The sequence below is a fragment of the Copadichromis virginalis genome, linkage group LG8 (genome assembly GCF_057382275.1).
Source record: "Copadichromis virginalis isolate Kocher_CV1m ecotype Utaka linkage group LG8, C_Virginalis_male_GT1.1, whole genome shotgun sequence".
NCBI lineage: Eukaryota > Metazoa > Chordata > Actinopteri > Cichliformes > Cichlidae > Copadichromis > Copadichromis virginalis.
Genome location: NC_140625.1, coordinates 30,009,804 through 30,036,909, shown reverse-complemented (window position 1 = coordinate 30,036,909; position 27,106 = coordinate 30,009,804). Strand labels below are relative to the sequence as shown.

Sequence of the window (27,106 nt, the reverse complement as noted above, 5' to 3'; positions counted from 1 at the left end):
TTTTTTACTTTATTTATCACATTTTAGACATACAGTCAAGTAAAACAGGGATCACATAAAAGATGACATTGTGGTAGTACAATGAGGAACAGAAAGAGTGACAAGGACAGTGAGACAAAAGTGAGTACAAAAAATAAAATAAATTAAGGGGAACATAAATAAACAAAAGTTTGCAAGAGCCAAAATCAAGTTAGCAGTTTCAATTGGTTATAGATGTTAACAGTCTTGAGAGCCTTCGTGTTTTTTGATGAGGAGATTGTCCTTATATATTGTGCAAGTTCCATTTTTAATACAAGAAGTTCAGGCTTTCTGCCGAGGACTTTGCTTTTGTGTATATGAAATTTTGCCAAAAATAAAACCTAATTTATAAAGAAGAAAGCATCATTGTCCTTGTCTTTAAAATTATAATAGCCAAAGATAGCATCCTTATAGTACAGTTGAAGATTAGGGAGAACAGAGTCAGTAATAAACTTGTGGAAATCCTTCCAGAATTTACACGTAAATTTACACGACCAAAACAGATGAGAAACTGTTTCAGGTTGCTCTTGACAGAAGGTACAGTTTACATTTATTTCAGCCATAAATTTGGACAAATATTGTTTGGTAGGGTAAAACTTATGAATCAACTTAAAGGAAATCTCTTTAATTTTGTTTGTCAAGAAAAACCTTTGTGGTAAAGTCCAAACTTTTTTCCATTTTTTTGCATCCTGAAAGAGAGATCTTAGTTTGGTATTTATAGACTTATGAGAGGAAAAGCAAACATTGCCAAGAGAAGAATGTATCGGATTCATGTTTACACGTCTCCAGTTATAACGCATGATGTCATCTGTAGACGCGGGACCCGAGCAGCAGTGACGTGTAAGTGTGCGACTGTGATCTTTTGTGCTGACTCCGAAGGAGCCTGCAGTTTATTGTGAAGCAGAAAATATCTGCGGACACCATGAATGGAGCGGATTATCTGCAGCAGCACAGCGCCGAGAGTCTGTCCTTCGAAGAGATGCAGCAGATTAACCCGCTCGGAGTCCATCAGCAGCAGAAAGACGAGGGCAGCCAAACCTCCGGTGAGAATAACGACAGATTTAATGTGGAGGAAACGGGCTAGCTGCTAACACACCAGACAGGGATGGCCGTGTGTGGTTTTTTTCTTTTCACTTCATTAAATCAGTTCACATTATCCTGGAACAGCTCGTAGGACACAAGTAACACCGGTGTGAGTTAAGGTTGGTTATGAGGAGGAGTGCAGCGATCCAATCTTTCCCAGTTTCCGATCTGCTTCAGGGTGGAGGGCTGATTCTGCATCTACAGCTGTGGTCACAGGTTTACATCCACTCATCATGGTCACGAATGTCACTGTCATATGGAGTTAGAGCTGGGCGATATGAGATTTTTTCATATCACGATATGTTTTTTTCATTTCAGGCGATAACGATATCTATCACGATATAAGCCAAATAACTATATTTGTAAGATTTAAATGTGCCGTTGCTCACAAGTAAAATGTGAAATAATCAGCAGCTTGTTTTTATTTAAATATTTATTTCCTATAATAAGTTCAACAGGGTAGATGTACTTAAGGAACATGAGACTTTTTCAGATAAATAAAGGCAAATATTGCAAACTACACAAAAGGCAGCCGCTAAAGCGTTTAAGTTTCAAAATAGAACAAATGAAACAGACTAAACTGTCAATTCCACTTAGAAACAAAATATTAATTCTAAAAATAAATCTTAGTTTGTTTTACAGAAGAACAGACAAAACTGACTAACTTTTGTCAATATCAAATAAACTGAGAACTAAAAGGAAATTCTCAATCTCTCCTTGTTGTATAGCTGAGCTTTTCAAACAGTTTTAACAGTTACTTTAGTCTGACAAAAGCCGAATGACGAATTAGCGCTTCCAGTCAGAGACTGAGGCTACGTCCACACGTACACGGGTATTTTTGAAAACGGAGATTTTCCGTTTTCGTTTTAAAAAATAATCCCGTCCACACATAAAGGCAGAAATGAAGGAAAACGCTGCTATGAACATGCCAAAGCAGCAGGTGGCGCTAGATTCCTAACCGTGCAGAAATGTTGGCCAATCAGAAGTCTAGAAGCCTCGGTGGGAAAAAGTAAACAAAGCTGGGGCATAGAAGCAGAACCGAGTCGTATGTGTGGAGGGACAGTAACTGTGTGTATATGTAAGCATTTAAACACTGCAGAGAGTAGAATTAACAGTATTGTAGAAATTCATTTCACCGAAACAATAACGTGGCGCACAGTGTGACGCATGCACCAGTTTATTGTATTTCCAGACTTGCTTTCGGCACAATTTACAGTGCGCGCTACTCTGTTTTTTGTCAGACTTGAAATAGCCGAAATACCTTCACACTACGGAACTTCTATGGCTCTTCCGTTCGACAATCTCTCCGGCGTTGGAACCATCATCTGTTTTCTCTTCGGTCACGCTCGGTTGATTTTTCTAGTCGGCACACTCATTTCCTCCATTACCCGCTGGCTGCTTCCCAAACAAACACACGTGCGGCTTGGCACTTGTGCTGTACGTAACAAGTCACGCGACGTGACGCTGCGGCTGTGATTGGTTCGGCTCTGCGCTACTTAATTTGGATTGGCTGACCTTTAAAAAAAAAAAAAAAAAAAAAAAGAGGACAAGAGCGGCGAGGTCTATCGCGATAGCTTAATTTCTCTATCGAGTAAAAGTTATATCGCGATACATATCGTTATCGTTCTATCGCCCAGCTCTATATGGAGTTTATCTGATCTTTTTGCAGCGTGGAATGATTGTATTTTTAATGCGTGTTTTTTTTCCCCTCTTCATCCACACAGGGTCAAAAATATACATACAGATTCAAATATAAACATAAAATCTAAACTTTTGGTTGGTTAAATGTCCCTTAACAAACTGCACTTCAGCTTTTTGTTGTTTTTGTATCCATCAACAAGCTTCTGGCATAATTCTGACTGAATATTTGACCACTCTTCCTGGCATAACTTTTGTTTTTAAATTGGTTCGTTCCTTGGCACAGATCAGCTCTTAAGTATAGTCCTCAAATAGGGTTGAGGTCGGAGCCACGTAAATCCAGATGTTTAATGCTAGCCTGCTTTATCCATTTCAAAACCAGTGATGTGTTTGGGATCGTTCTCCTGCGGAAACATCCAACCATGTCCAAGCTTGAACCATCAAGCTGTTGATCTGATGTGAAGTTGAGGGATTTGGAGGTAGTTTTCCTTCTTAATTATTCCATTCACGTTGTGTTATATACCAGTACCACTGGCAGGAAATGGGCCACAGCATGTTTGACAGTCAGTCTTCTTAGGTTTGAATTCTTCAGCTCGACTCTTGTATTTGTGACCAAACAGCTCAATCTTTGTGTCGTCTGACCACAAAAGTTTTCTCGAGAAGGCATTTGGCCCGTCCACGTGGGCAGCTGCACATTTCAGTTAAGCTTGAAGGTTTTGATTTTGGAGCAGAGGCTTCTTTGTTGGTCGGTACCCTGTAACCCTGGCTTCACTGTGGACAGTTGTGCTGGTGTTACAGTAGTTTCCAGTTCATGGCAGGTATGAGCCTCGATGTTTCCTGGGCTGTTCCTGAACATCCTAACCATAGTCCTCCTTTCTGAGTCTGACAGTTCTTCAAGACCAAAGTGGTGACACGTCTGAATAATTTGTACTTGTGCGAGTGAATGTGAGTGCGAATGGTTGTCTGTCCCTGTGTGTTGGCCCTGTGACAGACTGGCGACCTGTCCAGGGTGTACCCCGCCTCTCGCCCTATGACAGCTGGGATAGGCTCCAGCGCCCCCCGCGAAGCTGAAAAGGATAAGCGGAAGCGAATGGATGGATCTCTGCAGATCCTTAAACATCCTGGTTTAAGCTGCAGCCTTAGGTCAGCTTCTACAGAGCACTGTTTACAAAAGCAGTCATCACAGCAATGGCTTCTTCCTCCAGGCTGGATGGACACTGAAATAACCCACTGTTCAGGCCATGTGCACATTGTACTACACAATTTGCACTTTTAAAATATCTAAGGTTCATCAAGGTTGCACTCACCAGTATACAGACGTTTGTTATAGTTTGTATAGTTTTTTAAGACTTTCTGTTACTTGTATCCTCATATTTATGTTCTCCTTGTGAATATGTTGCTTATTTAAAATGGTTTCTTTTTGTATACAGAGAGCAAAGGGAACCAGAGTCAGATTCCTCATCTGTATGCACAAACTCGGCCAAATAAAGATGACTCTGAATCTGAACAGGCTTTGATCCTGACAACTTAAGACATACATTACAGCATCACTCATTAAAAGGCCAGAATCACCATGGTGTTCATGCCCTTGATGAGTGGATGGAAACTTCTGACCAGAACTGTAACCATAGCAGTGTTTTCTTCTGACTGAACACTCAAATTACTTTTTACTTGCTTTACAAGCCACATTCACACATTTACACACCACTTCTTACTGTGTGCCTTTGTGTGTCTGTGGAGCAGGGCATCAAATTAGCTCCACTTTTAAGGTACAGCAGTCTAAGCACAGAAGCCCACGCGGTCTCTAAGGGCTGATTTGGATTTCTGTGGGGAGCTGGTGACGTAACCTACATAAGTGGCTGACATTTTTGCTGGCATTTACACTTGTGCTGGTGCATTATGGGTTAGTTGCAGTTTGTCCCGGTGTTTCATATGTAGTGCCAGCCAACAGAAATAAATAAAATACTGGGTCCTCACCTTTGTCAGAAAAACATGTTTTTCCCTCTAGTTTTCCCCCATTCTTTGTAGTTTCAGCATTCTCCTTCCAGGAATCTGCTGGTATTTGTGAGTCGTTATATTGATGCTGTAATTATTATTCCTTGTATCAAGACAGCGATTGTTATTCTCTCACTAATCAACAGTGCTGAACAGAACAACCACATTAGTTGGCAACTTTGACCTGACATGTAGTTACATTCCCCAGGAGGTGCATGTCAGGATTGCACACTTACACAGAGAGCAGAGACATCCTTCAGATGAGTCCTGTTTCTTCTTCTACTTTTATCTGCAGTGTCAATATTTCACTTCTGTCACTGCCCACAGCTCGTTGCCATAGGTGAGGGTAGCAGCATATCATAGGAGTGCACCAAACATAATGAGAAAGACAGGGAAGGTTATGAAAAAACCATTAGCAAATACACAAATAAAAGTTGTTGTTGTTTTGTTTGTTTTTGCAGTTTTCAGTTTACAAGTCAGGTCCATGCCAAATAGCGCTAATGGATATGTAACCATGACAATGTCATACAAAGAAAAAATGGACATGTTTCTCTTGAATTGGACTGAGTTATAATTTATATGCAGTTTATTTTTCCTAACGTGTGAAGTCTGTGTGTTCTTGATGGTTTTGCTTGTTTGTTTAAACTTCTTTTTTAATATGTAAGTGACCTCATTTCTTATGTTTGTTTGTTTTTATACCTGTGAAGCTCTTTGAGCCTCTTTATGTGATTATGTATGAGGCAAATAAAAATGAATTGGACTGAATTGGATTTAGTGACCATTTGAATCTGTTTTTTTAAACGCACATATAATGCAAAACTGGGGGGGAAAAAAACTAAACTAAACTGAGCAGTTAGCTCAGGTGATGAATACAGTGGGGCAAAAAAGTATTTAGTCAGCCACCGATTGTGCAAGTTCCCCCACCTAAAATGATGACAGAGGTCAGTAATTTGCACCAGAGGTACACTTCAACTGTGAGAGACAGAATGTGAAAAAAAAAATCCATGAATCCACATGGTAGGATTTGTAAAGAATTTATTCGTAAATCAGGGTGGAAAATAAGTATTTGGTCAATAACAAAAATACAACTCAATACTTTGTAACATAACCTTTGTTGGCAATAACAGAGGTCAAACGTTTACTATAGGTCTTTACCAGGTTTGCACACACAGTAGCTGGTATTTTGGCCCATTCCTCCATGCAGATCTTCTCGAGAGCAGTGATGTTTTGGGGCTGTCGCCGAGCAACACGGACTTTCAACTCCCGCCACAGATTTTCTATGGGGTTGAGGTCTGGAGACTGGCTAGGCCACTCCAGGACTTTCAAATGCTTCTTACGGAGCCACTCCTTTGTTGCCCGGGCGGTGTGTTTTGGATCATTGTCATGTTGGAAGACCCAGCCTCGTTTCATCTACAAAGTTCTCACTGATGGAAGGAGGTTTTGGCTCAAAATCTCACGATACATGGCCCCATTCATTCTGTCCTTAACACGGATCAGTCGTCCTGTCCCCTTGGCAGAAAAACAGCCCCATAGCATGATGTTTCCACCCCCATGCTTCACAGTAGGTATGGTGTTCTTGGGATGCAACTCAGTATTCGTCTTCCTCCAAACACGACGAGTTGAGTTTATACCAAAAAGTTCTACTTTGGTTTCATATGACCACATGACATTCTCCCAATCCTCTGCTGTATCATCCATGTGCTCTCTGGCAAACTTCAGACGGGCCTGGACATGCACTGGCTTCAGCAGCGGAACACGTCTGGCACTGCGGGATTTGATTCCCTGCCGTTGTAGTGTGTTACTGATGGTGACCTTTGTTACTTTGGTCCCAGCTCTCTGCAGGTCATTCACCAGGTCCCCCCGTGTGGTTCTGGGATCTTTGCTCACCGTTCTCATGATCATTTTGACCCCACGGGATGAGATCTTGCGTGGAGCCCCAGATCGAGGGAGATTATCAGTGGTCTTGTATGTCTTCCATTTTCTGATGATTGCTCCCACAGTTGATTTTTTCACACCAAGCTGCTTGCCTATTGTAGATTCACTCTTCCCAGTCTGGTGCAGGTCTACAATACTTTTCCTGGTGTCCTTCGAAAGCTCTTTGGTCTTGGCGGCGTTTGGAGTCTGACTGTTTGAGGCTGTGGACAGGTGTCTTTTATACAGATGATGAGTTCAAACAGGTGCCATTCATACAGGTAACGAGTGGAAAAAAGCTTCTTACAGAAGACGTTACAGGTCTGTGAGAGCCAGAGATTTTCCTTGTTTGAGGTGACCAAATACTTATTTTCCACCCAGATTTACCAATAAATTCTTTACAAATCCTACCATGTGGATTCATGGATTTTTTTTTCACATTCTGTCTCTCACAGTTGAAGTGTACCTCTGGTGCAAATTACTGACCTCTGTCATCATTTTAAGTGGGGGAACTTGCACAATCGGTGGCTGACTAAATACTTTTTTGCCCCACTGTATGTTAACATTCTTTATGTATTTATATCAGTATGTTAAATATATTTCCTGGGACGGAGTAGATTGCAGTCAGCTGTGTTCTGTCATCTTACCCCTCCCAGTTAAGTGTATAATCCTAGCTATCCGCCTATTAAGTCTGAGGTCATTAGTCATTTTTATTTTATTTTATTTTTATTATTTTTTATTTTAATTTTTTAATTTTAATTTTAATTTTTATTTATTTTTATTTTATTGTTTTTTAACTTTATTGCTATGTCTGGTTTTATTACTATGTGCATATTAGTATTGTACAGCACTTTGGTCTACCAGGTGTGTTTTTAAAGTGCTATATAAATAAATAATTGATGATGATGATGATTTCCGGGTCCAAACTCCTCTTCAGGTCCCAAACAAACACTGAGAGATAAAAACTGTCTAAATTCTTTCATCTTTAATAAAATGATCCGTGTGGCTGCTCTGCAATAAAGTTTCAAATCCAGGCATCCACGAGAAACAGGATTTATGAAGTTTGAAGTTCTGAAAAATTTCTGAAAAATTAAAAACATACAGCTCTGCTATCCAACATAAATGAAGACAGAAAACGAAACACCAGTGACGTTTGTAGGGTTGCTGAAGTTGGGCTAGCTGGTATATAATGTTGTGGTGGCTAGCTACAGAGCTATGGTTAGCATAATACAAACACACAGTGAAGCTGGAGGATGAACGCCAAATCTTTATCCCATCGATAAAAATTAAGATGAAGGTTCACGATTTTTAGGGACAAATGCAATCACATGGCAGGAGAAAGATGCTCTAATTGGACCAAACGTCACTCAGGAGATAATCCATTCAGAATTAGTCATTAATATACTGCTGCATGGTTTATATTACTCATAATTTAAAAAATCCCGATCCTCGGCTTCATGTACCCATTCAAATCTTTGTTGGCCTCAGAATTATTTTTTTCTAACCTGATCAAATATTTGATGCCTGGCAAACTGTGAGCTGCTGGGCTGTAGTTACACCGTGAGGTTTTAAAAACTGAGCTTTAAAACAAGTAATTTTGTAATGGTTTTGTAATTGATTCATTCTTTGCTGGAAGACATAATTACACATTATTCAATACAATATATATATTTATGAGTATAACATATATATCTAATTCCATGGCCTGTACCTTTAAATTATTATTTATATGATGGCTTTGAAGCAGGAATTCTCTTATAAACTCTGGTGAAGCAAAGTGAAAAAACCCCCAACTTGTTTCACTTTCACAAACTCCTTCATCCTGACAGCATTTCTTTTAAAACACTCACTGGAAGTACAATGATAAAGCATTTCTTTTATTGCAGGCTAAAAGTCGACTAGAAACACAAGCTTGCTAAAGATTTTCACTCATCTCAGTATAGTTTCATTCTTTCTTCTAATTTCTATCAGATTCCTAGAATACTCCAGTGCTACAATTGCCTTTATAATAATTTAACTCCATGTGTTTTGCTGTTTTCTGCAGAAGTTCAGCAGCTGCTGGAGATGAAAGAGGATCACCCTGAATGGAGCCTCGGTCTGGACCAGCAGGACCGAGAGTCTCTGCAGATAAAGGAGGAACAGGAAGAACTCTGGACCAATCAGGAGGGAGAGCAGCATAATGGATTGAAGGTGACTGATGTCACCACTTTCCCATTCACTATTGTTACTGTAAAGAGTGAAGATGATGATAAAGAGAAGTCTCAGTCTTTGCAGCTTCATCAAAGCCAAACTGAAGACAACAGTGAGATGGAGCCTCTGACCAGCAGCCCAGCTAAACAGGTAAAAACAGAGCCTGATGAAGAGGACTGTGGAGGACCAGAATCAGAAGGGAACCTTGATACACATATTTATTTACAACCAAAAACTGATGTAAAGGCTTCAGACTCTTCTGAGACTGAAGTGAGTAATGATGATGATGACTGGAAGGAGCCTGTATCAGATTCTGGACCTAAAACCAGACACAGTGATGATGTTTGGAAGGTGAGCAGGGAACTTGAGTCAGGCATAAAGAGTCAGGGGGCATTTAACATTTTAAACAAATCCTTTAGCTGCTCAGAGTGTGATAAAGAGTTTCTCCAAAGGCAGTCTCTTCAAAAACACATGACATGTCATTCAAAATAATTATCCTCCAGCTCCAGCTTGGAAATTAAGAAATCTCATACAGTGAGGAAAAATGTAGAGTCTCAGAGGACAGACCACACCGAAGAGAAACCATTTGGCTGTAATGTTTGTGAAACAACTTTAAGACAACGGTATAGTCTTGACAGAGACATGAGAGTTCACACAGGAGAGAAACCATTTGGTTGTGATATTTGTAGCAAAAGATTTTCATATTCACGAGATTTGAAAAGACACCAGAGTGTCCATACAGTAGAGAAACAATTTAGTTGTGGTGTTTGTTGTAAAAGATTCAAGCAGAAGATGCATTTCAAGGCTCACAGAAAAGTCCACACAGCAGAGAGGCCATTGGGTTATGAGCCATATAGCTGCGAGGTTTGTGGCAAAAGATTTAACCAAAACACTCATCTTAAGTCTCAAATAAGAATCCACACACGAGAGAAACTTTTCTGTTGTAAGATTTGTACAAAGAAATATAGACATTCTTCTACTTTCAATAAACACATAAAAATTCACACAGGAGAAAAACTGTTTAGATGTGATGTCTTTGGTAAGATATTTACTAATCACGAAAGTTTGAAGATTCATAAGATAGTCCATACTGGAGAGAAACCATATGGCTGTGGTGTTTGTGGCGAAGGATTCAACCGAGGAAGCAATCTGAAGAGACACATGCAACTTCATGTGGGAGAGAAACCATTTGGCTGTGAAGTGTGTGGGAAGAACTTTACATGATCTGAAAAACTGAAAAGACATGTGAAAGTTAATGTAAAAGAGAAACAGTTTGGTAGTGCAGAAATTTTTACGTGACAGGGAAGTCTGAGACACATGGGGACATGTTAATAATGTATCCCCAGTTGTTCACATTTCCATTATTTTGTACAATTAATTGCTACATAAATATAAAACAGTGATACTAGTTGTACTTGGGGTAATATACAATCTATCATTGGTAAATCAGTACTTATAGGTAAGAAATTAGACCTCAGTTAATTTATATCAGGAGAGATAGTTGGAGAAGATCACCTTTAGGACTTTCTGTTAGCTTCCTGGAAGTCATAATGATCAAGAAAGCCACTATAGGCTTTGGTGACTAAATGGGTCCAGGGCTTGCAAAATCGCTAGCCCGACGTCCCGGAGCTAGCGATATCTCCGGTCGGGCCACCAAAATCTGTCTCAGCCCCGCCCGTTGGGTTATCATATAGCCCAACGGTCGGGGCTGAGAAAGATTTTGGTGGCCCGACCGGAGATATCGCTAGCTCCGGGACGTCGGGCTAGCGATTTTGCAAGCCCTGCGGGTCAAAGACAAGACTTTTACAAATTAGAGTGAGCCTTAATCCCACTGTGAAATGTATCTATTTCTGTGTTTACCTTTTAAAAGAATTTGTTTGACATGATTTGAGTTGAAGCAAACTTTCTTGGGAATATAATTTTATTTTGCACACAAACAGTTTTTGGCCTTGGATACTCTGCTATATATAGTTTTAAATAAGGTTTAATGTACTTAAACTTGGAATATAATTTTATTAATTATATGACCAACAATGTGAAACTGTATATAGTTTTTTTTGTTGCCTTATGCCCCTGTTACACAGGCCTAGAGACCAGTTGACTATCATCCTGCCAACCACTGGTCGCTAGGGTAAAATGTGTAATCCCCGACTGCTTGGCAAGTGGTTGCTGGCTGTCACGAGCTAAAATTAATGGCAAAGAGGTGTATTGTGTTGCACCAAAAACCTCATAGCGATTGCTTTGGTTGCTAGCAGATTGTTACCCATAGTTTGCATGGACACAGACACTCTGCAGACACTCAATAACTACTTGCCGAGCGGTCAGCGGGACTGGTTGGTGACCTTGAGAGCTTTTAATCACTTGACCTCTAACTGTAAATGCAGGTGTGCCGACAGCGCCAACAAGTCTACAGCCAGTCACCAAACATGATGCAAAAAAACGTGTCAAGATTCAGCATCCCGCCAATGGAAAGGAGGACTGCACGTAGATCCATGAAAGGAAGAGGGAGATGGCAGAAGTGCCTGCCTGCCAGTTCCAGTTCGGACATCACTCTTGCAACCTCTCAATACCAGAAGGACTCGGACGAAAACAGTGACCCCTCGCTGTCACTCATTGCCAACATGCCACACACAATGCTGGAGCCGGGCTCGTCAGCCAGCCTGCACGGACGTGTTGGCCACAGAGTTGTGACCGGGGAGCCAGAGTTGGAGATAGAGGATGAAAAGCCAATGGTGTCGCATTGGCCCGGGGTCAAGAAGAGGATCCGGATGGAGCCAGAGGCGACTCTCTCGCCCGAACAGGAAGACCACCTCGTAGAGTGGTTTGCAGCTCACCCGTTCTTCTACGACCAGACAGCACGCGACTTCAAGGACAAGCGCAGGCGAGAGCAGCTGCTGGATCAGAAGGCCGAGGAGCTAGGAGTTACCGGTGAGCTATGTCTCTGTAATTTCTGTTGATACTCAGTATCTTAAAACACTCTAACGTTTTTTATCTTTTTTTAAACGGGACATTTATGTTTGTGTTTTTTTTTCGACTGTGCTCAGGGAACTTCCTCTGGGGGTGGTTCCGCAACATGCGGACCGTCTATGGTAAACTAAGGAAGAAGAAGAATGAGCAAGCAACACGACCACTGACAGCCAGGCAGCGGTGGACTTCAGATATGTTCAAATTCTTGGACAAGCACATGACCATCCGCAGGAGCAGCCTGGGAAAGGTAGAGTAATATGCCCTTTTGTTTGTTTGTTTTTTTCTCCCTTGTAGCTGCTCTGTTTAATGGCGTTTCAGGGGAAGTAGTTAAGCAAAAGTAAATGTGCTATAAAATGTCTGCACTTGCCTTGTATGCATTTGATATTTATGTTAATGTTTGTTTGCTTGTGTTTAAAAAGCTTCAAGGGGCACAGTCCACCAATACCGGAGTGGAAGAGGAGGAGGAGGAAGAGGAAGAAGAAGAAGGAGACGAAGAGCCTGCGAGGTCATCAAGTCGTCCTGGGTCTCCGTCTCCTGTTCCCTCCAGTCAAACCCCAAAGTTAAAGGGCAAGAAGGCCAAGCTCGCCAGCCGCTGCGTCAACAAGGCAGTTCTTCAAATCCCAAACAGCATGTCCTCACTGCAGACGGCTATGAGGTCCCTGCAGGTAGCTATGGAGTCCCTGCAGGCGGCCGTTGGGGGGTTGAGCAACAACCGAGTCATGTACTGTCAATACCTGAGCACCGAGGTGGGCATGCTCACAGAGGAACAGTGGTCAATGTTTCAGCAGGAGACTATGGGGATGCTTATTCGTTTCCGTACTGCCCGTCAGCAGCGGCAGCAGTCCGCAGTTCCAGTCCTCCTCCCTCCGGGCTCCATGGAGTCGATTCCAGGCCCGAGCAGCACTCTGCTCAGTAGTTCCTATTTCCAGTCCCGGCCAGCACCGCCCCAGTAGCCTCTGTCCCAGCAAATTAATTTTTTTATTGAATTTGTGAACTATTTCACAATTTATTTACTGATCATAGTTGAGTGTTTATGTTAATAAACAATCATGTTTCACTGGTACTTACTTCTTGATTCCTTGTATCACAGTAGTAAAACTTGTGCCTTACAGCTGCAAGACATTTTAATTGGCGCAAATTTTACTTTGAGGCGGAGAGTCTCAGTTTCTTGTCGGTGTTATGTGTAAACTTGAAAAATAGAAAAAGCAGATGTTTCTCATTATATTGTACTTTATACATGGACCATTGTGACCTTTAAATTCTTATATTCTAAATTTGAAATTAAAATTTCAATTTCTTTTCATGTGAGTGAACTATCTTGTATTTTGTATTTATTACACTGGGATATAGGGATACCAAAAAAGCTAAAAATAATTGCCTTATTCATTCAAATCTCTCCACAGCCACAAGTTAGCCTACCAGGTTAGAGCTCCAGCAGTGTTATAGTCATGCTTCAGGTAGACTCGCTGCCTTTTGTCATCATGACTTCCTGCTACGAATATCTTGCATGACTGCCTCGTCTCTCCAGGCTTTGGGGATAATGTGTTTGGCATTTTCCTCATGATCCAGGACTGAACACAACATTTAGACACATGCGGACACAATCAAACTGATGGCATTTGGCATTTGTTGAAGTTCTGTGGAGAGACAACAGAAGCTGTGGCCAAGTATCTCTTTTTTGTTTTCCACTATATTTATGCTTGACGAAAGTTGGTAGCTAAGGATTCTCTGGTGAACTGTCAAGCATTGACTGTCAGTACTCCGCACTCCATCAAGTGCCAAACTTCTTACTCACCTCCTGTCAACTGTCAAGGGTGCCTGGCATAGACGTGACACCATCTTCAGGGTGTCTACAGTGGCACCACAGAACAACACCAGAAATGGCGCTATACTAACCACAGACAGAAGACTAGAGTGCGTTAGCTGCTGGTAGTCACCAGGTACTGGGAGGTCAGTGCCATTTTGATGCCAGGTTAAAAGGACAGCTGCAGTTAGAAGATGTCTTTGTCAGGCAGACGATCTGCAGAAGCATGTGATACATGGCAGACTTAATTCTCAGGGATTAAACAAAGACAACCCTCTCCAATTCTGCCATCAAGTTTTCTTATTGAACTACTGAATTCAGCATGTTACCAATGCCTGAGGACAGCCATTACTACATTAAGGATGGAGAGTAAAGAGACATAATGAGATCTGAATTGTCCGGCAAGGTGAGTAGGACTGGAGTTGCTCTGAGGATCCTGCTACATATACCCAGTCTGGGTTGATCTCCCACCCACCAGGTGCTGATCACTGAAGAGTAGTTACCTGCCAATTGGTAGGGGAGGTCCACAACCAGCAACCAATCTGAGTCGATTCAGTTGCACAACCAGTCGCCAACCACCTAGCAAATGAAAATATGAACTTCACTTGATTTAGTGGTTGCTGGAGGTCATGAGTATTTGGGGCTGCCCACAGGTCTCTACACCTGTGTGACTGAAGCATTAATTTATCGGCAGCACTCGTGCTTACCTGCATTGTCAACCACCGAAGACACAATTTAAGAAGGAATATTAAAACACAAACTCGACATATTAGAAAGCCTTTCTGGCAGAAAACCCTCAGGTTTGATTTCTGCAGAAGGCAGCAGCTGTTTTGGGCTAAACCGAACACAGTGAGTGGGATATTTAATAAAGTTTAATAAAAATGCAATACTTGTTTCATTATGGATATAAATCAGCAGCACCTTAGGTAAAGCTTTACCAGTACCAGTATGTTGGATGTATCTGCTGAACCAGTGCTTATTTTGGGCATCAGGTTCACCTGGGAACAGTTTTAAACTCTGAATGACATAATTTAGTGAGCAGAACTCGATATCAGATTAATTCAGTGGTGTATTTCAATGTTGTTAAAATTTAGTTTATAAAATTTTGATGACATGTTTTTTTTTTTCATTTTCAAGATTTTTCATGAGCATTGTAATTTAAATGGCAAAAGCAGTGTAATTCCTCCAGCTGACTGAATGTATTTGTTAGCAACTGGGTAATCAGTCATGTATGTGTAATGTCAAAGAGTATGATTATGACTGTGGAGGACCAGAGCTCCCAACAAAAAATAAATAAAAGACTAAAACAAACAACTTAATTTGCCTTTAAAACAAAGAGTGCTAAAATAAAAGTAGGCATGAATTAACACGTAAAATGTGACCAGTTGATATTTCTCTTGTATTTGCTTTTTGTGTTTATTTCTCAGTTTGCTGTCCCTTGCAATGTTCATTTAGATAGATCTGTTTCATTTCTTTGTTTCTTGAAACATTTACGTCTGTCTTCTTTTTGTGATGATGAAATGTAAACTAGACCCATTTAAATTCTTAACTGTTGAGCAACTAAAATTCTTTATGAAGCAAAAATTCAAAATGTGTATGTCATGTTGTTGAATGCATTTTCTTTCATAAAACAACATTAAATACTTGACCTGTGTTTTGTAGTCACCAGTCTTCTTCTTTAATGGCTTTGTTTGTTTGTTAGGAGCTGCTGTATGGAGCTGATAAAAACTCCACAGGATACCTTTCAATAGAAGAGGTAATGCCTCCTTTCCCCCCAGCTGTTTTGAAACAATGTAAACATTTTCAAAAAGCAATGTTACTGATATCAACATTTAATGTGTTTTGTTTTTGAACTAGTTCAAGTTTTGAGGCTTTAAACTCTTTGCAAATGGCCTCATTCTAATTTTATTTACATGTTGTATTCCAACATTTGGAAACAAGTTTAAATAAAAAAAGTGGGTAGAAGAGGAACTGCATACTTTATAAACAGTGTTTCATTATATCTAATTTTATTAAATGGATGCTCAGTATAGTTACATGCACAGACCTGTTACAGGACACATCTTCAGAGGAAGATTTGAATATTTAAGATTAAAAATAGTATCCACCGGATTGTTGTTTTTTTTTAATGCTCAAATTTGTATTTTGAAGAAATAAAACTGCTTCTTTTGGGGTGTTTTTATTCTTTAATAAAGAAAATACATTTTTAAAAGTAATGACTGTGAAAATAAATTACGATTTAAGATAAACCGTTTTATTAAACAGCTAAGGATGCAGCAAAAGTAAAACAATAATTGTTTTTTTTACATTATGCATCTTAAATGTGTTCTTGTATTTTTTTGTGCGCTGTGCACATTTCACACAGTGCGTTATACTGTGTATATAAAAGACAAATAACCACATGTGTTATATAACCATATGTGTTTATTGTATGTTAATAACTGTATTTGCGTTTTTATTGTTCTTAATATGGACGTTAAAATGCTTTGTCCCTGTGTAATGTCTTGTTGTTGTTTTTTACATTAAAAAAACTTTTAAAAAACTGTAAGTGCGAATAACCTTTAATCACGCACAATGTTAAACCACAATTAGAACACATGTGCTGTGTGTGTGCTTAAGTAGTTCCATGTCATACTACTCGATATATTGAAACGACATAATGTATTCTGTATCCACTACATACAAATACATAAAATATTATTCTACAAATGTGTTGTACAGTAAATGGTAAATGGCCTGCTTTTGTATAGCGCTTTACTTAGTCGCTAAGGACCCCAAAGCGCTTCACACTACATTCAGTCATCCACCCATTCACACACTGGTGATGGCAGCTACATTGTAGCCACAGCCACCCTGGGGCGCACTGACGAGGAGAGGCTGCCGGACACTGGCGCCACCGGGCCCCCTGAACTGTACTTGACCATGAAAACATTCCTCTCACCATCGTCTTTTTGATGTGCATCCTCATGCATCCCACTGAGGAAACCGTTTCGCCAGCAGACACTAGGTAGGAACCTTCTGCTGGTTCTCCGGTGTTGCTAGGGGGAACAAAATACAGATCGGGTTGATCATCAAAGAAAGGTCGGCTCTGTGTTCGTGTGGACCCTCCTGATGGAGGGGTTGTGTTGTCCCTGTAGAACCGCCGCTGGAGCTGGATAATCGCTTTGTTTGGAAAGCCGAAGCCTGGAAAACAAACTGAGGATGAAGAATCATTTTTAAGAGGAAGAAAAGCGATGGAGCTGCAGACCTCACCGTCAGTGCAGCGAAAATACAAAGACGCAAAACTAATCCTGGAAAGGACGCCTCAGGGAAGCACCAGGGTAGATCTCGGGCTTGCTTACTCCAGGTGGGCTGCACTGAAGAGGGACAGATGCTTCCAGACTGACGCTGAACTGGCCGCCTTTCTGCTGGACTGGTAATTTAAACTACCTGTGTGATTAAAAATAGGGTGTAGGCATCAAAATAAGATCAACAACAGGATCAAATTAACCGAATAATGTAAAATTAATATCTGCGCGCATTGGTTGGGATTGATTTAATCATCAGTTTATTCAAATTATTTAAATGCTTAAATACTGCACGGAAATGATGAAGCAAAAGTGTCAGCTAGTCCTTTAACACCTGTGCTGCTACATGATTGGACTGATATTTATGTCCCAAACACACATGAATGTGACTGGTTTGCTTGCTGGTTAGAGATGGATAGAAAGGAGCCTGCAGAGGCGCACACACACACACACACACACACACACACACACAGTCACAGTCGCTCACTCAGCCCATCAGTCAAGCTGACCTGCATCCTGCAGCACAGACTGCAGGAGAGCGAAGCATCTGCCCGTATGTTCACATGTAACGCTGGGCCTAAATCTCGGTAGTATGTATGAAAATTTCACACAAATCAATGTGTCATTTCTACTTTATTACCTGAACAACAACCACATCTACGAGTATGCTTTGCTTGCCTGCTCCCTTTTTCTCAGACGGCTGCTCGAGCAGATGGATCCGCATGTTTGATTTACAGCAGATGGCCTCCACGACTCAACCCTCGCCAAGGATTGCTCTCTCCTCCCAGTCTCGAACCTGGAGATTTGCATGTGTTCGCCACAATACTGCTGAGCTGCTCTACTCTGTGGATCCTACTGTTCAGAATTATAATTAAAAGTAAATGGATAAAAAGATATTAAATTATATGTAAAACAAACAAAAGAAAAGTACTAACAGTTACATTTTGTTAGAAAATGAGACATATGTGCAGTGATTTATTGAAACATGTGCAAGCATATATAGAAATGCAGGATATGAGGCAGAAACAGTTTACAAGTGAATATTTGGTGTGAGCACCTTTATTCTACAACACAGACTCAGTGTTTCCTTATTTATTAATATAGAAGCAAGGTGTTTCATTTTTTTAATAGTACCAGCTGTCTGCTGCTGCTACACGGAGAATGACCTCCAACTCTGACCGAACTTCTTGAAATAGAAAAGGGTCAGATAAACAAACTGCTGTTTGCAGGGTCGTGCTTGTTATCAGGAGCACTCTTTTCATTTGCCGATGGCCTGAGGGTCATTGTGGCCTGCAGTGATCAGACTATGTGCTGTGGGTGAGGGGCTCAGCGTTGGCACGATGCTGGGTTTGAATTCACCGGCCAGCCGGAGCCTTTCTCTCTATTCTCTTCCTTTGCTTCTCCCCACAGTCCACAGACATGCATGTTAGGTTAACCTCTGATTCTAAATTATGCTCAGGTGTGAATGTAGCCTTGCAACCTGGCAGTCTCTCTAGCACGTATCCCGATTTTCACCCTATTATGGCTGGGTTAGGTCACAGCTGGTATTTCCGTGTTATGCAGATGAGTCGTGTAGCTCTTGAAACTCTTAATTTGCTTTTGTTTTTGCAGTTACGAGAGCAGAGTCACAACATCAAGTTCCATGAATGGAAAACCTCCATCAGTCTCTCAATGTGAGGATTCTAGAGGGACAGAAAGGTGAGTCATCGCTCTGAAATAGCTCCTGTCATGTCACACGTGTGTGAAAGCACAACCGTGGGCGATGTGCTTCATTCATAAACTGTGCATATGAATGTCTCACGCACAAATCTCTGGGTCATTAACATGTTTTGGTTTTTTGTGTACCTACAAATGATGCAGGGCTGAGTTTCTCAAACTAAGATTAATAGCAATCATGTTCATTTAGTTGTCTTTACAAGTTTTTAAACAATGTAAACAAGAAAGCTGGGAACAGGATGAATTAAACAAATGACTGAGGTCAACCATTCAAAGGAACAGACGGTGCAAGAGAGGTGAAGAAGACAGGGCAGGCAGGGTGGATTGGGTGGAGACGAGTGTCGGGGTGATTTGTGACAGATGGCAGTGAGATCTGATGGTTTGGAGACGGTGTGTCCTTCAAGCCGGGTAGAAAGAGATTGAAGTGTGCATCATTTTATTGGAGCCTTCTGTCCAGGCCACTAAAATCATCACAGGAGTTAGAAGTGAAACGATCAATAGGGGAGTTACCATTAACTCCCCTATTGATCGTTTCACTTCTGATAGGATTTGACCTGCAGATTTGACCTGCAGGGCTACTCAGGTCGCTTCATTTCAGGGTTAGCAGGGAAGACACCTGGACGATTTTGAGGTAGTTAATACTGGACGAGTCCTCTCACCCACATCAGCTGAACTCTGCAATATCTACTGGGTAAGACTCAAAGGATCAGAGATTAGGACTTTTTATTCACAGAACCAAAATCAACTTCCTGTATAAAGGTTTTGTGGGCCTGCGAGGCCGAGCTGATGTTGAGTCCATCAGAGTGACAGTGCAGAGTTAGAGAGGCGAGGCTGAGATGGTTTGGAGAGGTGAAGAGGAGGGAGAGTGGATATTTTGCACAAAGGATGTAAAAAATGGAGCTGCCAGACAAGAAGGAAAAGAGGAAGACCTCAGAGAAGATTTGTGGATGCAGTGAAGGAGCAACATGTAGTGGGTTAGTGAAACAGAAAAAGGATGCTGGCACAGGATGGGATGGAGGCAGATGATGCACTGTGGTGAACCCTAAAGGGAGCAGACAAATTAAGAAGAAGAAATCAAATTAAATATAATGAACTCCGAAGTCTGCTCTTTGTCACATATTCTGAGAGGCAACCCTGTCTCTACCAGAGGAAGAGAGATAAATGGGTTAGCAAAGTATGTCAAGCTTAAAGTCAGAGGATCCACAAAGGTTGCTGTCTCTTTATGTGGCTGGATCACCACGGCAACCTGGTCTGAACGTGTAACTTTCCCTTCAGCAGGTTCAGAGTTTGAGTGTAAAACCATCACGTTTTATTTATAATGTGCTCTAAGTGTAATATACAGTTAGGTTTTAGACAGTGGCACTTTTTAAAATATATATATTGGGGGCTTTTCAGCCTTGATTGCAGTCGGACAGTGGAGAGAGAAAATGGGAAAGTTGGGAGAATGACCGGGGAAGACGCACAGTTAATGGTCTCAGGGTAGATTGGAGATACATCGTCCTCAAAAACCTCACTTTCTTGTGGGTCCCCCAGGGGTCCATTCTTGGCCCAGTCCTTCTTTCAATTTACATGCTCCCTATGGGTTCATTTAAAAAAAAAAACATGACATCTCTTTCCATTGTTATGCAGACGACTCACAGGTTTACCAGCCACTAAAACATGAATTTGTGAGTCCTCTGAAGGTTTCACTAGATTGTTTGGAGGACGTTAAGGCTTTAAACTTTCTTAACTTGAATGAACAGAAAACAGAGGTGATTGTGTTTGGTCCCTGTGACCACTACTACACTGGCCCTTTAGAAAAAAGAGGAGTGATTTTTGTCTGTAATCTAACGTTTGATAAACAGATTAATGCTGTAATCAAGACGAGTTTCTTTCATCTCCAGCTACTTGCAAAAGTGACGCCATTCCTCTGTTTCAGAGACTTTGAGAGAGATGTCGATGCCTTCGTTTCATCTCGCCTCGACTTTTGTAGTAGTCTTTAATCAGTTAGCCGTCTGCAGCTGGTCCAAAACACTGCAGCACAGTTAATAACTGGCACACACAAGCGAGGCCACATATCTCCCATACTAGCATCCTTACACTGGTTGCCAGTTAGATTTCGATTGGATTTTAAGATTTTATTATTTGTTTTTTAAGGCGTTGCACAGGTTAGCACCCTCATACCTTTCTGATCTCTGCGGATCAAATGTTCCTAGCTGTCCCGAGGTCCAGTTTAAAGCACAGAGGAGACCGGGCCTTTGCTGTGACTGCCCCCTTCACATCAGGACCTCCCCAACCTCAGACACTTTCAAAACCCGTCTGAAAACCCACTTTTATTCCTTGGCTTTTACATCAGAATGAGTTTGTACTACTTTTATTTGTCTTATTTACTCAAACGTTCTCATTTTATCCTCCTTTTTCTTGTTTTTATTTCTTTTGATTATCTTAAATGTACGGCACCTTAGTCAACAGTTGTTGTTTTAAATGTGCTACTGTATATAAATACATTTGGCTTTGACTTTGACTTTGATGCAGAGGCTCGAATCTAGTCAGTCTTAGGTCAAGTGAAAGAGAAACTCTTTTTCACTGTTTGACTTAAAATCTGCTCTCTTGGTGTGCAGAAGTACTTATGGACCTAACTGTGGATCTTAAGCTCAGACATATTTAGTCTCTCACAAATAAATCCAGTCAATTGGACATGTGACCCCATTGTACAGAGTTGTGGTACACACTTGTATACTGCATATATATTTTGCACCAGTGATGAGTTAGTTACATTCATGCCTAAGGTTTGCCAATTGTAAGAAATACTAATATTAATGATTGATATTCATGTTTCAGGCAGCTGTATTCAAAAGTACAAAGCGGAGTGTCTGAAATAGAAAATCTTCGCCCTGATGAGCCCAGAGATGACATTTTTGTGTCTCCCACACTGGTCAAATCAGAAGAATCAGCGCAGATACACACCAGGAAAAGTCTGGGTAAAAGACGCACACATTTGTTTGCCTTCATTTTAGACTATAAGCATAGAAAAAATGTACATTTTTGGTAAAACAGTAAAATGTTACAAAACTGCATGAAATTGTAATTAAATTAATCTGTAACTGCATCATCTTTACCCCAGTTTTTCCAGTCGTGATAGTAGATGTGGTCTGGTATACTGACAAAGAAGCAGTCTTTTTACATTCTAGACTGTGGCGAGTAAATGCAGTCCTCCAGCCACAGAGACACCTTAGATACACCTCAGACATTAATAGAGAAAGACGTGTCAGAGTTCATAGTCATTATTGTCTAAATAGCGTAAAGGCAGACAAATGCTTGTCCATGAAATGTTTGCTCCTTAAAATATTATTAAACTCCAGAGAATCTCTGCTAATGTTTTAAATATTAAATGTATGCATGTTTTTGTTGTTTTAGTTTTCCCTTCAGAGGACGAGCAGGTCGAGCAGGACCAGAAGGACTCAGTCCTGCTCCACATTAAGGAGGAACAGGAGGAACTCTTGACCAGTCAGGATGGAGAGCAGCTTAACGGTCTACAGGAGGCTGATAACGCCACACTTCCATTCTCTTATGTTGTTGTGAAGAGTGAAGATGAAGAAGAGAAACCTCCGTGCACACAGCTTCTTCATAGCCAAACCGAAGACAACGCAGAGGCAGAGAGGCGTCAAATCAGCTGCTCAACAAAAATCAAAACAGAAACTGACAGAGAGGACAGTGAAGGAGCAGAGCCAGCTGGGAACCCGGAGTCAAATAACCTGTTACAGCAAAACACCGATGCAAAGACTTTTACCTCTGGTGAAACTGAAGTCAGTATTGGTGCTGATGATGAGGATGATGACACAGATGATTGGCAGGAGCCTTTGTCGGATTCTGGATCTGAAACTGAAGAAAGTGACAGTGACTGTAAGAAGGGCAGGGCCAAAGCCTTCATCTGCTCTGAGTGTGGTAAACGGTTTCAGTACAAGTGGTCTCTTCAGAGACACGTGACACGCCATTCAGGAAAAGCCTCTTTGGGCAGCTTCACCAATAAGAAATGTTTTCCAGTGAAGCAAACTGCAGATTTACAGATCAAAGTCCACACAGGAGAGAAACCATTTGGCTGCAGTCTTTGTGAACAAAGGTTTAGAGATCAGTATAATCTTAAAAGGCACATGAGAATCCACACAGGAGAGAAACCGTTTGGCTGTGGCATTTGTGGTAAAAGATTTAATGGCGAGGGAAATCTGAAAATACACAAAAGAGTTCACACAGGAGAAAAACCATTTGGATGTGGTGTTTGTGGTAGAAAATTTAAGCAGAAGTCACATTTTAAGAAACACATCATGGTTCACACTGAAGAAAGACCTTTTAGTTGTGATGTGTGTGGGAAAGGATTTAAATGGAGGATCCACATGAAGACTCACAGGAGAATCCACACAGATCAGAAACTGTTTGGTTGTGACGTTTGTGGTCGAAGATATAACTGTGAAAGAAATCTTAAGATACACATGAGAGGCCACTCAGACGAAAGACCGTTCGGTTGTGACATTTGTGGTAGGAGGTTTAACTGCAACAGAAATCTTAAGATACACAAGAAGGTCCACACGGGGGAGAGACCATTCGCATGCGGTGTTTGTGGTAAGAGGTTTTCACAGGTAGGGGCTCGGAACAGGCACAGGAGCGTCCACACTGAAGAGAAACCATTTGCTTGTGATTTGTGTGGACAGAAATTTAACCGAGAGGGTAATCTTGAAAGGCACAAGAGGGTTCATACGGGAGAGAAACCATTTGGCTGTGACATTTGTGGACAAAAATTTACCCGCGAGGGAAGCCTAAAGAGACATATGAGGAACAAGGCAATAAACCATTTGCATGCAGTGAAAGATTAACTGTGATCTCATGACTTAATGTTACATTACTAATACACTGCTCAAAAAAACTTAAGGAACAAGGATCAATATTTATACTCATATGAACTATGTAGTGTGTGAGGAATGAAAGAGTGCCTGAAAATCAAAGTGACATAATTTTGCTGCAGCAACTCAAAATGATGCTCAGTCGTTTGTACGTTCCGCACGTGCTTTTATACATGCCAGAGGTCTGTGCGTCCCTCCAGGGATACGCCTCCCCAGACCACCGCTGAACCAGTCATGCTGGACGATGTTACAGGCAGCATAGCGTTCTCCACAGCTTCTCCAGACCCTTTCACATCAGTCACATGTCCTCATGGTGAACCTGCTCTCATCTGTGAAAATCACAGGGTGTCAGCTGGGTCTTTGTTTGATCAGACATTCACACCTGCTGTGACCTGCTGGAGGTCATTTTGTATCTCTGGCAGTGCTCATCCTGTTTCTCCTTGCACAAAGGTGCAGATCTTATTTCTGTCCCTGTCCAGCTCTCTGTACTGGTAGACACGTATTAATGTGCCATCTTGGAGGAGTTGGAGTACCTGTGCAACTTTTGTAGGATCTAGGTTTTGCCTCATGCTACCAGTAGTGTAAGGGTATTTGTTCACTGTGGTGCGATTTTATTCACCAATTTTTCCCAGTTCTGAATGTCACACCCCTCTGCAGCAGCAGTAATCAGTAACTGTTTGCCCCTAACAAGGTGTAACTAAAGACATGCCTGAGGTTGGCTGTTGGGCTCTCCTGGCTGTCATTTTTTACCAGAGAATATTTAGTCATTTAAAATAAAACCAAAGTTTGTACAAACTCTGGTGTCAGTCTGTTGTGGGCTTGTTTAAAGGCTCTGAGTGGTCATACATCAGCATCATGTTGTTATTATGGATGCATTTTGAATAATGACCTGAGTGTTTTGTACTGTGACCTTTAGTGTTGTGGAGACGTTAGTTCACTTTTGGTGGACCATGTGGTACTGGTATGTAATGTGTGGTATTAATGCTGTTTAAGTGATCTTTGTGGACAAAGGCATAGCTAAGGCTGGCTAGACCCCATCATGCTCTCATTTTAGTCATTAAAAATAAAACCTGGTTGTCGATGGTCTTTATTTATGTGAAGGAAAACATAAAGTATAATGAAGTAAATTGTAAATATGGTTCCACATTTTTATACTCTTGCAGTCTGCACTGTCCTCTTTTGTATCCTGCGTTCGGGAAGGTGACCTCTTTAAATGTCTCTCTTCATATCATAATGAATTTTAATTTTTTTTTATAATTTATTAACACCTGGATTTTTGGATGTTCTAATCTGTCTGCACATTCACAACGCGTCGTATATATCTGTGTTTTTGTCAGGAATCGAGTTCAGCTTCATTTTAACTGAATCAGACTGAAAACCAAAAAGGGCGGGCGATGTGACCTCAGGATTAGTCAGTGAACTAGCAACAACACTGCTAAAGACACAAACAGAAATAACTTATTGCTCAGTGTTGTGGAAAAATAAACTGAGAGTTGAAACCAAACTGTCTTTCTGAGATTTATTGATGAAATCTTTGGAAAAGGATAAACACAGCACGAACGCGTTTCATGACAGCTCCTTTGTACTTGCAGTCTTTCCATGTTTACTTGATAAGAAAGCCTCAAAACGTGTATCATGACCTTGAACACAGCTGACTGCAAGTTTCGTTTCATCATTGTATGAACCGGTTAAATAAGATTAAATGCAAAGTTCCCATTACATTTCCATCTTTTTGGATGGAATCACTTCACTCTTTTAGTAATTTTTTTTTTAAAGTAAGGTAAGAAACAGTAACATTTAATATTAAAACTTTGAGAAACGATGCTTACATGAGTGAAATAGCCTTACCCATTTTGTAGGGCATAGGTGTTCTAATGGATACTAGAAGCAGATTGATCCAAATATCAGTAGTATCAAAACCATTGGTACTGATATCAGATCAATAGTAGCAATGTAGGATACTTTATTTCCATCCTTCAGGTATTTATTTGGGCCAATGTTCGAACCTCGCTTCGGGAGGAGAAAAAAAGCAACAGAGCACAAATACTGCCAAGGAAGTACAACAAGTTCAGTTTTTATTAAAGAGAGGTAGCCTATCAAACACATCGGTGCTGTCACAGAAACACTCTGAGATTAGTTATTCTAGAAATAAGGAAACTAAAGCTGACAAACCTTCCTTGTTCTTGTGTCTGGAGCTGGTGTAGCCTGTTGGAGACCATCGTTGGGATGGTGAAGTTATTTCATCTTGTAGTAAACTTTGTCATCTAAAGGAAAGAATAAAAGCTACAGCTTTGGCCTGGATATAGAATAATAAATTATATACAAAATTGCTTCTAACATATTTGATCATTAGCTCAAATTAAATCTGAATGACCCAGTTAAGTTCAGGGAATTAGTTAAATACACTGTGTCCCTCTGTGACCGTCTCAGCAACGGCGCAATACGTAGTCAATGTCACCATCAGCCCTCGATGGAAGAGCTGATCCAGAAACGATGACTGCAATGGTTTGGCCACATCTGCCGCATGAGCAACCATCGCATGCCACTCCGCCCACTGCTGCAGCAGCGCTCCGCCCACTGGAGAATCAAGCACGATGCGCCCAAGAAGATTTGGATCAAGCAAACTGAAGATGATCTTAAACAACGACATCTAACCCTCGACCAAGCAAAGGTCAAGGCCACAGATCACAAGGCCTGGAAGTGCATCGTTGACCAAGATGGAAACCCTGTGTTACCCACAGCAACGTATTGGCTTCGTGGACGACCTCACTCGCTGATCACCAGAAGAAGAAGAAGTAAAATACATTGCAGGGCATTTTATTTTCTTATAATCCGAAAGTAGAGAAAGGTATAATCCTTTATGAGAAGTGAATTGAAATACACCCACATTCAAATATCATAAACTTTCACATGCACATCTGTAAGTCTATACTTAAATATTTTACTCATTGTAAACTACATTTTGTTCTATAAAGATAACAAGATGGTAATTTGTGACAGAATCGTGAAGGCTCAAATACTATTGATCTTTCTTATAAAACCCTGTCATCTCTGTTTGGGAAATATGTCAAACCACAGTAATTCATGCAGTTACAGATTTCTACATACGCTGATCGCTGGCTGCTTCAGTCTACGGAAGCACTTTTCATTTCTGAATACTCCTTCTGGTTGTTCATGTGTAATAAAATCAAAAACCTTTCTATTTCTCTTTCTTTCTGCCTGCTCCACTTCCCTCACACATATACACAAACTCAAGGTCACAGCTGCACAGATGCACACACACACACACACACACACACGCACGCACGCACGCACGCACGCACGCACGCACACACACACAGTCTGGATTGAAAGATTTAAACATTGCTAATTGCAATGATTCTATTCTTATTTAAGTTTATTGATTCTTGATTAGATTTCTGATTTGATTAAAGCAGGAAAAACTATCAGCAAAAGCACACACATAAAAATCACTCTGTGCTCTATTACACCCATAAAGGCTGAATTTTAGGCCTTTTACTTCTGGTTGGAGCTGAGCTGAGGGAGCTCCATCTTCTTGACAGGGATTAATTACTTCTTCTTGTAAGGCTGGCATAGCAACCATTATTCCTGACACTATGCGC

At 40.9% G+C, this 27,106-nt stretch overlaps 2 protein-coding genes across 3 annotated transcripts; both read left to right on the top strand.

Moving 5' to 3' along the window:
• Nucleotides 1–873: 873 nt before the first annotated feature.
• Nucleotides 874–13,115, top strand: LOC146704031 (uncharacterized). Of its 2 annotated transcripts, XM_085467039.1 has the most exons (6): nucleotides 874–1,061; nucleotides 8,690–8,835; nucleotides 8,911–8,985; nucleotides 11,220–11,763; nucleotides 11,880–12,049; nucleotides 12,222–13,115. In XM_085467039.1, the coding sequence occupies exons 1-6, from the start codon at nucleotides 941–943 to the stop codon at nucleotides 12,753–12,755; spliced, it is 1,590 nt and encodes a 529-aa protein (XP_085323165.1). In that variant the 5' UTR covers nucleotides 874–940; the 3' UTR covers nucleotides 12,756–13,115. The 2 variants fall into 2 exon arrangements, with proteins under 2 accessions (XP_085323165.1, XP_085323164.1); XM_085467038.1 differs by having other exon boundaries at nucleotides 8,690–8,985.
• A 3,550-nt stretch (nucleotides 13,116–16,665) lies between these two features.
• On the top strand, nucleotides 16,666–24,981 carry LOC146704030 (uncharacterized). Its single transcript, XM_085467027.1, has 4 exons — nucleotides 16,666–17,021; nucleotides 18,505–18,591; nucleotides 21,430–21,569; nucleotides 22,006–24,981. Exons 1-4 carry the CDS (start codon nucleotides 16,840–16,842, stop codon nucleotides 23,454–23,456), a joined length of 1,860 nt encoding a protein of 619 aa, XP_085323153.1. The 5' UTR covers nucleotides 16,666–16,839; the 3' UTR covers nucleotides 23,457–24,981.
• Nucleotides 24,982–27,106: the final 2,125 nt, after the last annotated feature.